The sequence below is a fragment of the Grampus griseus genome, assembly GCF_964374135.1.
Source record: "Grampus griseus genome assembly, chromosome: 19".
Taxonomy (NCBI): domain Eukaryota; kingdom Metazoa; phylum Chordata; class Mammalia; order Artiodactyla; family Delphinidae; genus Grampus; species Grampus griseus.
The window spans coordinates 8,468,610-8,481,697 of record NC_139013.1 but is presented as its reverse complement, the minus strand read 5'-3'; the positions used below and the strand labels follow the sequence as shown (position 1 = coordinate 8,481,697).

Genomic DNA, 13,088 nt, shown 5'->3' with positions numbered 1-13,088 from the left:
GAGGGAGATTTGAGACACACAGTAGGAGGGCAGCAGATGTGACCGTAGAGGCAGAGATTGGAGTGATGTGGCCACAAGCCAAGGAATGCTGGCGGAGACCAGAGCTGGAAGAGGCAGGAACAGATTCTGCTCTGGAGCCTATAGAGGAAGTGTGGCCTTGGCGACATTTTGATTTCGGATTTCTGGCCTCTAGAACTGTGAAAGGATACATTTTTGTTGTTTTATGGCGATTTGTTACAGCAGCAATAAGAAACTAAATCAGGTAGAATCCTTCCCTGCCCCAGACTCCAGCGTGTTTCCACAAGAACCCAGAATGGGGCTGGAAAGGATGGTGGTGGCTCTGGGTGTGTGTGTGCCAACTTCAAAACTCTAGGGAGGAAGACGGAACAGTCCCCAAGTGCTGGGCCACCTCCACAGACCTGCTTTGCCTCTCTGGGCCTCAATGGAACCTGGTTGGGAGGCTGGGTCTCACAATCCCTGTTTCCCAGGTTTAAGCCAGTTGGACCCCTGAGATTTTCCACTGCTATCTGGGGCCATAGAAGGAAAGGAAGATATCATCTCAAATGGGGCAAACCAAGGCCTGGAGAGGGGCTGAGCCTAAATGGAGCGTGGGTCTCTTTCCTCTGGCTTCCTCCCTCCTGGGACCTGGAACTTCCTCAGGTTTCGGAGCCCCTGCCTCCTTCCTGTGGCTGGGAGGAGGTGATCAGGTCTCTCTGGGTGTGTGCCCCGTGGAAGGAGCCCTAGACCAATGAGAACTCCAGAGGGGAAAGATGGGTCATTTCCTCTCCGCCTCTCTGCAGAGTCACTTGGGGCTTTAAAAACCACAACCCTCAGGCAGGAGGGAAACTTTGATCAGCGGAGAACCTGGGAGAAACCTGAAATATGGTGAGTCTTGGTGGGGGGAGTGGGGGGCAGACACCCTCTACCCTTCTGGGCTCCGTCTGCTCTCCCCACTCGCCCCTTCTTGCTACCTCTCCCCCTTTCCTTCCCCCTCCTCCTGGTCCTGGATCTCCAGCCCCCAGCCCCCTCCTTCTCCCCTCTCCCTCATCTCAGACTCTCCCACTCCAGGTCTGAGAGGCAGTTAAAAGTTAGATTGTCAAGGGATTATAGGGCCCACGATTAGCTTCGACTTTTTCTTTTTCTTTCTGTTAAGTAGCTCCAAACCCCTAAAGGGTTTTCCGTGAAACTCCCTTCCCTCCCCACGGCTTCAGATTCATTGTAGCTTCCCCCAGAGGCAACGGTGGGCACCAGTTTGTGGTGGATCCTTCTGGAAACAGTCTACAGGTGCTCCAGGGCAGCGTAGGGAACGAAGTAAGGAGCAGTTTGACACGAGGGTCATACTGAAATGGGGTTCAAACCCTGCCTTTCCTGTGTAATAGCGGACGAGACCCGTCTTTCTGAACCTCCTTCTCTTTACCGCGAAGATGGGGATAGTAACCCTACAGAGCGGAATCTACATCGTAGGGTCGTGGAGAGAATTAAATGAGATAATACACAGAAAGCTCTTACAGCAGTGCCTGGCATACAGTTGGCCCTCAATGCTTGTGACATGTCTATCCTTTCTCCCCCACCCACTCTATAAAGGGGAGTCTCTCTCTTTTTTTTTTTTAAAGGGCTTCAAATGCTTGGCTTTTTAAAATTAATTAATTAATTTATTTTTGGCTGTGTTGGGTCTTCATTTCCGTGCGAGGGCTTTCTCTAGTTGTGGCAAGTGGGGGCCACTCTTCACGGCGGTGCACGGGCCTCTCACTATCTCGGCCTCTCTTGTTGCGGAGCACAGGCTCCAGACGCGCAGGCTCAGTAGTTGTGGCTCACGGGCCTAGTTGCTCTGCGGCATGTGGGATCTTCCCAGACCAGGGCTCGAACCCGTGTCCCCTGCATTAGCCGGCAGATTCTCAACAACTGCGCCACGAGGGAAGCCCAAGGGAAGTCTCTTTTACACATTGTCCTATGTCTTTTTTTCTTTCTTTCATGAATAACATATTATATTATTGCCCAGCATTTATTGAGCGCCTACTGCATGCCAGGCACTGTGCTAGGCACTTGACACTTATGAATTTTGACTTAAACCATCTGTGAGGAAGGTATCATCCCCATGTATTTCAGGGAAATTGCCTCTTTCCTTTTATCAGCTGTGTGATATGCCAGTGGGAGTTTCCATCTCTTATCAAAGGAGATTTAGGCTGTCCAATACTTTGTCTTTAAAACCAAAATTAGGGAATTCCCTGGTGGTCCAGTGGTTAAAACTCGGTGCTTTCACCGCCAAGGGCCGGTGTTAGATCCCTGGTCAGGGAGCTAAGATCCCACAAACCGCATGGCAAAACCAAACCAAACCAAACCAAAACCCAAATTATATCTTTGGACCCACATCTGGGTTTCCAGAACTGCAAACGCTGAATCCAAGGCATGGGCAATTTTTACTTTAACAGATATTGACAAAACTTGTACCAATTTACATTCCTCATCTACAGAGCATGAGAGTATCTACTTGTCTAGACCCCCATCTGCATAGTTATATGGAAATTTTTAATTTTTGCCAACCTGAAAGGCAGTTCATTGCATCCTCAAAGGATCTGAAGGCTTGTCTTTTTCTCGTGGTTTTTAAAATGCAAGTGCTTATGTTTCTTTGTGCTCAGGGATGCTGAGTCACAAAGATTGCAAACTCAGGAAGGTAAATCTGAGTCGAGGTGCTCACCTCCACCCTTGTATCCCATGTCTCAGAGGATGCTGTAATGGTTTCAAGTGGTTCTGTGGGTGGATTGTTTAAAGACGTGTGTCCATGTAGGAACAGGGAGAGGGATATTCCGGAAAAAAAAGAAAACTGTGCCTTCTTCGTATTTATGAGCTCTGACAGCATTCCTAAGTGAGTCTGTTGTTTCCACCGTAATGGAGGGGACAGTTGGCAGGACTTTCCTGCTGTGAGGATGGCGAGACTGAAGCCCAGTGAGGGAGGGAAGGGGCTGGGGCAGAGTTTACCACCCACCAGCTGCTTGACTGTAGTCATGTCATGCCTCCTTTTTAAAAAAAATATTTATTTATTATTTATTTATTTAGCTGTGCTGGGTCTTATTTGTGTCATGCATGCGGGATCTAGTTCCCTGACCGGGAATCGAACCCAGGCACCCTGCATTGGGAGCGCGGAGTCTTAACCACGGGACCACCAGGGAAGTCCCCTGTCATGCCTCTTAAGTCTTTCCACTTTTCTTCCTCCCCTGGGCATCACCCCCATCCAAGCCACCATCTTCGCTGGCCTGGGTCCCTGCCCCTGCCTCCTCTCTGGTCCTCTTGCCTCTAGTCTTACCTCCTCACAGCAGCCAGAGGGATCTTTCTAAAGAGAAACTCTCATCTAGTCCCTCCTCAGTTCCAAGACCATCCATGGCTCCCCATTACCCCAGGATAAAATACATATCCTTTAACATGGCATCTGTGGCTCCTCCCACCTCGTCTTGGCTACCTGCCAGCCACACTGATGTTCGTTCATTTTTCTGGTGTGTGGACACTCCTCCCTGTTACCTTGTGGCCTTTTGCCTTGAATGCATGCCCCTCACTCCCAATACACTTGAGATCTGGTAGCCTCTCAGAGAGGGCTCTGGAGTTGGACTCTCAGAAGTTCTCTCCTACCTCTGCCACTTGCTAACTGCGAGGACTAGGAAAGGTCTCTTAAGCTCTGTAGCCTCAGTTTTCTCATCTGTAAAATGGGTGTTGCAATGGCAACAATGCTCATAGGGTCGTCCTGTGGATTAAAAGAGATGATACATGGGACTTCCCTGGCGGTCCAGTGGTTAAGATTCCACGCTTCCACTGCAAGGTGCGCAGGTTCAATTCCTAGTTGGGGAACTAAGAACCTGCATGCCACATGGCCTAAATAAATAAGCGAGCTGATATGTGAAAAGGACTTAGAACAGAGCTTGGCAATTCTGAGTTCTTTTCTCGTAAGCATCTTCTTCACCTTGTTCTCCTCCTATTCATCCATGACTCCTCACTGCCACCACCCTAGTGCAAGCCACCACCATCCCTCACCGCAGCTAGACAATCCCAACCTCCTCTTCTTCGCTTCTGATCAGGAGCCATTTCTCCACACAACAGACAAGGGCTCTTGAAAGGAGCCTGTGAACTTAGGAACAATAAGAGTACCCTGCCTTTGGGGTTGTTGTGGCATAAATACTGTGTTTAGGGAATTGACAAACTAACACCTGGGAAGCATGGAGAACAGCGCCCAGCAGTTAGGAATCACTTAGGAGCCCCAGACCTGTGCTGTCCAAGACGGTAGTCACCAGCCACATGTGGCCGGTCATTTAATTAAAATGACAGAAAAGTAAAAGTTCAGTTCCCAGACACATCTGCCACATTTCATGCACTCAACAGCCACAGGTGACTGGTGGCTACCATCTTGGAAGGTGCACATCTGGAATATTTCCATCAGTACGGAAAATTCTGTTGAACGGTGCTGTGGTTTTATTTCACCAAGACCCTTCTCCTGGTCCCACACCAGGCTGGATTCTCTATGGAACACACTCAGTTACCATCCCTGGGGATTCATTTCTCTCTCCCAGTAGACCATAACCTCTCCAAGGGCAGGTGCCAGGTATGCCAGGAACAAATCCCCTAGCCTGTTAATATTTGTGCAATGAAGAAATATCATTAGAATCTTTCCTAGACTCCTAGAATGGTAGAACCATGAATTCTTCTGTATAGTCTATATAACATCCATTTTGGGGGGAAAGGACGGTGCATTCACTGGTATGGCTCTACATATAAGAAGAACAAAAGCATGTATGGTAAAATCTTCCTTCCAATGCTTGCCTCCAACCCACTACTTCCCCTCCCCAGGGGGAACCACTGTTACAGATTTCCTGTCTGCTTCTGGAACTAGTCTGTGCATACACAAGCAAACACACACACACACATACACACACGGAGAGATAGAATGATAGAGACAGAGGGGAGGGAGCAGGGGGGAAGGAAGGGAGAGAGAGAAAAACTGAGAGAGTGAGAGAGAGAGAGAGGTTCCTCTTTTGTAGGTAGCATGCTTCACACACCGTTCGGTTCTTACTTTTTCTATTTCACCCTAGATCTTGGAGCTCTTTCCACACACATCCTTACGTAAACTTCCTCATTCTTTCGGCGGTTGCATAGTGCTACTTTGCCTGGATTTGCCGTCATTCATTTAGTCAGTCCCCTCTTGCTGGATGCGTCAGCTATTTCTAGTCTTTGTAGTTATGCTGCGATGGCAAACCTTTGCAAGCCTTTTTTATCCAGAGCATCCTAGAAATCACAAAGGGTTAGAGTTAGCATCTTTTTTCTGCACTCGTGAAGTCAGTGAGAGGAAGGGGCCTCGTGAGTTCATTCCAGAAAAGGAATTTTGTCAGCTGATGAGAGGGATAAGGGTGAGCGTGAGAGCAGGGGGTGGGGAGGCTCCCCTTTTCGAGGTCTGGCTTATTCTGCAGCTAAGCATGGCCGAGAGCTTGTGAAACGAGCAGGGACAAAAGTTAGTTTCATGTATCATGTCTGAGGTGGACCTTTAAAATATTTAACATCCTGCTAAGGGGCAGAGCCCCCCCCCAGCAGGGTCTGGGGCCTCTTACCATGCCCGGCATTAACCCTGTAGTGATCCGAGCATGGGAACTGGGGGTGGGGGTCCCAAAGTAGAAAGATGGGAGGCCAGGGTTCTGGGAGTGGGGATGGTACAGGTGGGTGGCTCAGGGCAGGGGCTCGTTATCAATGGAAACAATTCAACAATTTTAACTTTTTTGAAACATTTTCACACTTATAGAAAAATTACAAGAATAATACAAAGAACTTCCATATACTCTTTATCCAGATTCTCCAAGTTTGCTTTGTCCATCTATCATCTATCTATCATCTATCTATCATCTATCTATCTATCATCTATCTATCATCTATCTATCTATCATCTACTGTCTTTTTTTCCTGAACCAGTTGAGAGTAAGTTGCAGGCATCATGTCCTTTGCCCCCCAATGTCTCGGTGTCTCTTTCTCAAGAACAAGGACATTCATTTACACGAGCACAGCACAATGATCAATGTCAGGAAATTTACTGTTTGGTGAGATACTATTATCTATATGCAAATGGTGCGATACTAGATCATATTCAAACTTGCTCAATTGTCCAAATAATGCCCTTTAGAGTGAATTTGTTTTTCCTGCTCCAGACTCTGGTCCAGGATGTCACATGACATTGGGTTGTCCTGGCTCTTTCGTCCCCATTCATCTCTTGTCTTTATGACACTGGTATTTTAATTTTAATTGAGTATAATTCACGTAATGTACAATTCACCATTTTATTTATGTATTTATTTATATTAATTTTTATTGGAGTATGGTTGCTTTGCAATGTTGCGTTAGCCTCTACTGCACAACGAAATGAATCAGCCACACACACTAATTCACCATTTTAAAGTGTACCATTCAGTGACATTTAGTACATTCAAGATGTTGTCCCATCACTATCTGTATCTATTTCCAGAACCTTTTAACCACCCGCAAAAGAAACCCCGTACCCATTAAGCACTCCCTCCCTGATTCCCTTTCCCCAGTCCCTGGCAATGACTAGCACGTTCCCCATCTCTATGGATTTGCTTATTCCGGACACCTCATGTAAATGGAAGCATATGATACGTGACCTTTTGTGTCTGACTTCTTTCGCTCAGCATAATGTTTACAAGCTTCATCCACCTTGTAGCTTGCATCAATGCTTCATCCCTTTTTATGGCTAAATAATATTCCACGGCACGGGTATAGCATACCCTGTTCATCCACTCATCAGCTGACACTGACATTTTCCCTCTGAATAATTTAATCACTGCTATGGCTCTACCAGCAAGTACCCTGGACCATCAGCCGTATTGACCCAGTTGACCTTAGGGTAACATAAAGGAACTAGAAATAAGAAACAGTTGTTCAGAGAAAGATCTGAGCTCTTCAGTAATTGTAAGATCGATAAATAATAAGAGCATTACCATTTCTCGTCTCCCTAGAGTGTACTAGGCATTTTGCCAGGTGCTTAAACATTTTTCATCTTATTTAATCCACGAGCTGGGTGTTTAGTGGGTATCAACCTCAGCCTGCAAATTTAGGTGCCCTAAAAATCCAGCTCTTATTATTATTTTTTATTTATTTACCTTTTTTGCCGTACGCGGGCCTCTCACTGTTGTGGCCTCTCCCGCTGCGGAGCACAGGCTCCGGACGCGCAGGCTCAGCGGCCATGGCTCACGGGCCCAGCCGCGGAGCGGCATGTGGGATCCTCCCAGACCGGGGCACGAACCCGTGTCCCCTGCATCGACAGGCAGACTCTCCACCACTGCGCCACCAGGGAAGCCCTATCCGGTCCATCTTTAAATCTCCCAGGTTGTCTCTGAAGTATCTTCTTTCCCATATGATTATTCCAATTGGATCCAACCAAGGTCTCCATTTTGCCTTTGCTTGATATGCTTCTTAAACCTCTTTTAATCCATGACACTTCCCGTTCCTTCCCCTGCCCCCTTCTTTTAATCTTTTGGCCGCACTGCACGACATGTAGGATCTTATTTCCCCAACCAGGGATTGAACCTGTGCTCCCTGCATTGGCAGCACTGAGTCTTAGCCACTGGACCGCCGGGGAAGTCCCTCCCCTTCCGTTTTAAAAACGCCATTTATTTGTGAGAGTAACAAGACCATTTGTCCTGTAGCGTTTCCTGAGTTCCGATGGGGCTGATTTTGTCCCTGTGGTGTGAGTTAACGTGTTCCTCTTTCCTCTGCTTTTCCTGTAAACTGGTAGTTTTAGATCTAGAATCTTGATTAGATTGACCTTCTTCTTCTTTTTTTTTTTTTTTTGCAAAAATTACTTCATAGGTGGTGCCGTATCCTTTCTACTGCATCACATCAGATAGAGCAAAAGTCTACTTGTCTGTCTTCTCCAGGCGCTGAGGCTGAATGGAGGGTGTGCAGTGCCAGCTCAACCTGTTTATTATAAAGTTCCTGTCTGTTTTTCACCTGATGGTTTTATTAGGTGTTGTTGATTGTCATCCAGATCCATGTTTCCTCGTCTATCATTCCTTCTGCAAGTATTATTTTTAGATTCTTCTCTAAAGAAGGCCCTCCCACATTGACTCTTTTTAATCCCTGAAATAGACTCTGTACAGAAATGGCAGGATAAGTGCTTGATTCATTCCCTTTCCAGAATAAAAATATGACCAATGGGCTTATTTGCTTTTATTACCATTATGAACTCATAGATCTTTATTATTAATGTATTTTATTGCATCACAGTTATTGTTTATTATTATTGTTATTATTATATACGCAAATTGTACCATCTTTTGACTCGTGGGAGCTTTTTCAGGCTGTCTCTTTGATATGTCCCTCTCATTATTTAACATTTTTTCTTACTTTCTAGTGTGAGATGTTCTGGGCTCATCTTGTATATTTTCTGTCCCAGAACAGGAAACAGCCTTTCTCCAAGGAGCCCTGGTTCCTCTGAATGCCAGGTGGTAATTAAAGACCAGAATCTGTGCACTAAGATACCCTTTGTTCTTGAACTCATATCCTTCTCTATTCCTTTCATCCCTTCTGCCCTGCCTCTAGCAAGGTACATGTCTATTTCTTATTCTTATTTCTTCTTCTTCCTCTTGCCGCCCCTAAATATTTTCTCTCTGCTCTGAGACTGAGGTTTTGGAAGAACGATAGCTAAAACTGAAGGACTGCTATAGGAGTTAACCAGGAATGAAATGGAGGCATGAAGCAGTAATGGAACTTGCAGAGGGCCACGTAGGCTTCAAGTAGGACAGTCGGGGTTTGGATCCTAGTGTCGTGCCGAGCCACCCTGGTACCCAGGGCAGAAGGACACATGTGTGCCCCTATCTACACTTAGGAAAATATCCTTCCATAGTTTGAACCAAGTAGAAAAACTAAATAAAGCTTTACCAGCCCCCTTCCCAAAACAACCCCTCCTGAAACCCCATGACTATACGTAAAGCCCCACGTGGCTTGAATGTTTGCACGCCATTGTCCACCTGCAAAACCCCACCCAGCTGAGAATGAAAACTGTGGGCTGATCTGCAGGTTCCTCTTGCATAATAATGCAGGGCCATAAAACAAACAAACAAGTGCAGCAGGTTGCCTTCATTTAAAATTAGAATTTTTTTGCACTGTGGTTTTTTTCTGGGGGTGGAGGGGGTGCATTCACCTTGATTCTTTAAAATATTTCATTAAGATATTGTATATCTTCACTTTGCTGTACACCTGAAACTAACACAACATTGTTAAATTGCCTATACTCCAATGCAGATTTGAAAAAGAAGTAAATGAAAAATTAAATTTAGGGAATAGCTCAGGACTTGGGCTATCAGTTTTGGATTTATGTTCGTATGATTATTAGCTTATTCTCCTGTAAGGATTAAAGTGCAGAATTAACTTTAAAAAAAGATATTATGTATCTTGATGACTGATGCTCCCTGTCTACCCCTGATGCCTGAGTATATGAGGCCCTGTTGAAACACTGCTGACTCTGGGTAGCTGCTCCCAGGCAGAGCACAGAGCTGCCTCAGTGGGTGGGAGGCAGCAAAAGGGGGTGATACTGCTGGTGGTGGTGTTGGTGGGGGAACTACCCGCTCAGTAATATCATCTCAGTGTGTTGGTGACATTAAAGATGTCTAACAAGCAGTGTGTCATGGGTACTGGCCAGAGTCGATAGTGACCACAGTATTGTAGCAGGCCTAGGCTTTAACCATTTGGTTGCTAGACTCTGGGGAAGTCCAGGGACTTCAGGGGGAGGTGGCAGGATGGCACGGAGACCCATTAACGTGGAAGGGTTTTCACTATTTTAATAAGTGGTATGACACCCCAGCTGGCTCTCAGCCCCCAGCATCCCCATTTCCCCGGGAGAAACCTAAGACTTAAAGAAGTGGAGTGATGGGCTTTGAGTAGCTCTGATGGGCCCCCCCGCCACCTGTCTGCAGACTTATACCATCCCTGCTTCTCTGATTCCACCCAGGACTCCATGACTAATAGCACCTCTGATTACTACGATTATAGCAACTGGACCAATAATCCCGACATACTGGTGGATGACTCTTCCCAAAGTCGCAGGCTGCGTATTCCAGATGTGATCGCCCTGGTAATCTTTGCAGTCGTCTTCCTGGTGGGAGTGCCAGGCAACGCCCTGGTGGTCTGTGTGACGGGGTCCGAGGTTAAGCGAACCATCAATGCCATCTGGTTTTTCAACTTGGCGGTGGCTGACCTCCTCTCCTGTCTGGCGCTGCCTGTCTTGTTTGCATCCATTGTCCTGCACAACGAGTGGCCCTTCGGTGATGCTGCCTGTGGAATCCTGCCTTGTCTTATCCTGCTCAACATGTATGCCAGCATCTTGCTTCTGGCCACCATCAGCGCCGACCGCTTCTTGTTGGTGCTTAATCCCATCTGGTGCCAGAACTATCGAGGGGCCCGCATGGCCTGGGCGGCCTGCGGTGTGGCCTGGGCCTTGGCTCTGCTGCTGACCATACCTTCCTTTTTGTATCGTAAGGTCCATGTGGAACACTTCCCATACAAGATGACGTGTGTGCTTGACTATGGTAAGGACGGTTTACGTATAGAGAGGGCCGTGGCCATCATCCGGCTGGTCATGGGCTTCCTGGGGCCGCTGGTCACACTTACAGTCTGTTACACCTTCCTTCTGATCCGGGCTTGGAGCCGCAGTGCCACCCGTTCCACCAAGACTCTCAAGGTGGTGGTGGCAGTGGTGACCAGCTTTTTTGTCTTTTGGCTGCCCTACCAGGTGACAGGGATGATGCTGTCTTTTTCCCACAAGACAAACTTCAAATTCGTGTCCAGTTTGGATGCCCTGTGTGTCTCCATAGCTTACATCAACTGCTGTATTAACCCCATCATCTACGTGGTCGCTGCCCAGGGCTTTCATACCCGGTTCCTCAAGTCCCTCCCCTCCAGGATCCGGGGCGTGTTGGCCGAAGAGTCCGTGGGCAGGGAGAGCAAGTCCAACACGTTCTCCACGGTGGACACCCCGGCCCTGAAGAGCCAGGAGGTGTAAGGGGAGGCCTCTCTGGCCCCCATCTTTCCGGCGCTCCACCAAACTTCCGGTCCATTCACTTTGCTTATTGGATCTTGGCGAGGTGGGTGGTGGTTGAGTGAATTCGCCTCCATTCCTTCCATCGTTCCCAGACTTGTCCTTCCTCTTCCAGGCGAACCCTTCTCATCACTCCTCATTTCCAAGATTAGCACGTGCTTCTAGGGACCCCCAACCTTTCTTTCCATCCAAGGACTTTGGAAAACAAACAGCAACCAATATACCTGGAGTCCTTCCATAGAACAACACGTTCGTGTGCAGAGAGTGTGAATACATTAGACACGTAGAACCCAGACAAACAGAAACGTTCAAACCTTGAAAAACAGAGTTCTATATTTATTTTATGGAGAGTTGGCAAAAAAGAAAAATGTAACTGGTATCTCAGAAGTTATTCTTGTTTAGTACAAAGCAAAAGTCCATGGACCTATCTCAGCTTTTAGAATTGAGTTGATTTAAAGAAAAACAGTAAGTCAGTATGTTACTTCACTGGGTTAAAAAAAAAGTACTAAGTAAAAAGATGTTATATAGTTATGGCAAAAAGTAAGCAGTGAGGAAGACACCTAGGGTTGGGAAACATTGGTTGGGCCCCTCGAGGGAATGGGGTCCCAGGGGAATTTGCTGTCTTACATTGTCAACTGCTGTTTTGTTTGCGCTGAAAAAAAAATTAAACATTTTATTTTGACCTCATTTAAATTCTCATGCCGTTGGGTTGTAGGTAGTAAAACGGAGTGACCCTGGGTACCTCTGACCTGTTTCCTGCAATAGGCACATCTTGCAAAATGACATTACGATATCACAACCAAGATGACATGAATACGGTCGAGGCGCAGGTCATTTTCATCACTGCCAGGATCCCTCGTGACACCCCTTTCTAGCCACTCTCACTGCCTTCTACCCTCCCCAGCCTTGTCCCGAACCCTTGGCAACCACGAATCCTCTCTCCATCTCTGTGATTTGGTCCTTTCAAGAATGTTATATCGATAGACTCATACATATATAACATACAAAGCATGTAACCTTTGGACTTTCAAAAAAGCTAGTACACACCAGTTGAAAAATGAAAATAAAAAATAATAAATGTTGAAATATTGTGTTGTTTATAACTGACTTGGAAATATTCCTGCTTAGTGTTTTCTGTGTGTGTCTGTGTGTGTGTCCACATTGGCTAGAAATATTGTACAGACCAACAGAAATATGATTTGAGCCACGTAGGTAGTTTAAAACTTTTTACTAGCCACGTTAAAAATTTAAATGAAAAGGATGAAATAATAGTAATATATTTAATAATGTAATGCAATTATATGTTATATTAACAACAATGATATGAATGCTATATTAATTATATTATAATAATTTATTATGTACTATGTGATTATATGTTACATGAATATCTATGTAGTATATATTATATAATAATTTTGTTTATAATTATATAATATATAAATATGTAATATGACAAAATATATAACATATATCAATACTATATTAATGTATATATGTATGAATATATTATAGTAATATTAGTGCTATTAATATATTTATATATTACTATATATAGAGATATCTAATATAACTTGATAAAATAATAATATAATCAATAATATACTTTGCTTAACTCAATATATTGAAAATATTTTTATTTTGACATGTAATCAGTGTGAAAAATTATTATGAGGTCTTTTACATTCTTTTTTTAATTGAAGTATAGTTAATTTACAATGTTATGTTAGTTTCAAGTGAACAGCAAAGTGATACAGTTATACATATATTTTTTTCAGATTCTTTTCCATTATAGGTTATTACAAGATATTGAGTAGAGTTCCCTCCTGTGCTATACAGCAGGTCCTTGTTGTTTATCTATTTTATGTATAGTAGTGTGTATATGTTAATCCCAAACTCCTAATTTATCTATCCCCTCACCCCGCTATCTCCTCTGGTAACCATAAGTTTGCTTTCTACGTCTGTGAGTATCTCTGTTTTGTAAATAAGTTCATTTGTATCATTTTTTTTA

General features: G+C 45.1%; 1 protein-coding gene across 1 annotated transcript; it reads left to right on the top strand.

The window, feature by feature from the left end:
• Positions 1–856: 856 nt before the first annotated feature.
• On the top strand, positions 857–12,184 carry C5AR1 (complement C5a receptor 1). Its single transcript, XM_082677334.1, has 2 exons — positions 857–885; positions 9,992–12,184. Exons 1-2 carry the CDS (start codon positions 883–885, stop codon positions 11,039–11,041), a joined length of 1,053 nt encoding a protein of 350 aa, XP_082533460.1. The 5' UTR covers positions 857–882; the 3' UTR covers positions 11,042–12,184.
• The last annotated feature ends 904 nt before the right edge of the window (positions 12,185–13,088 follow it).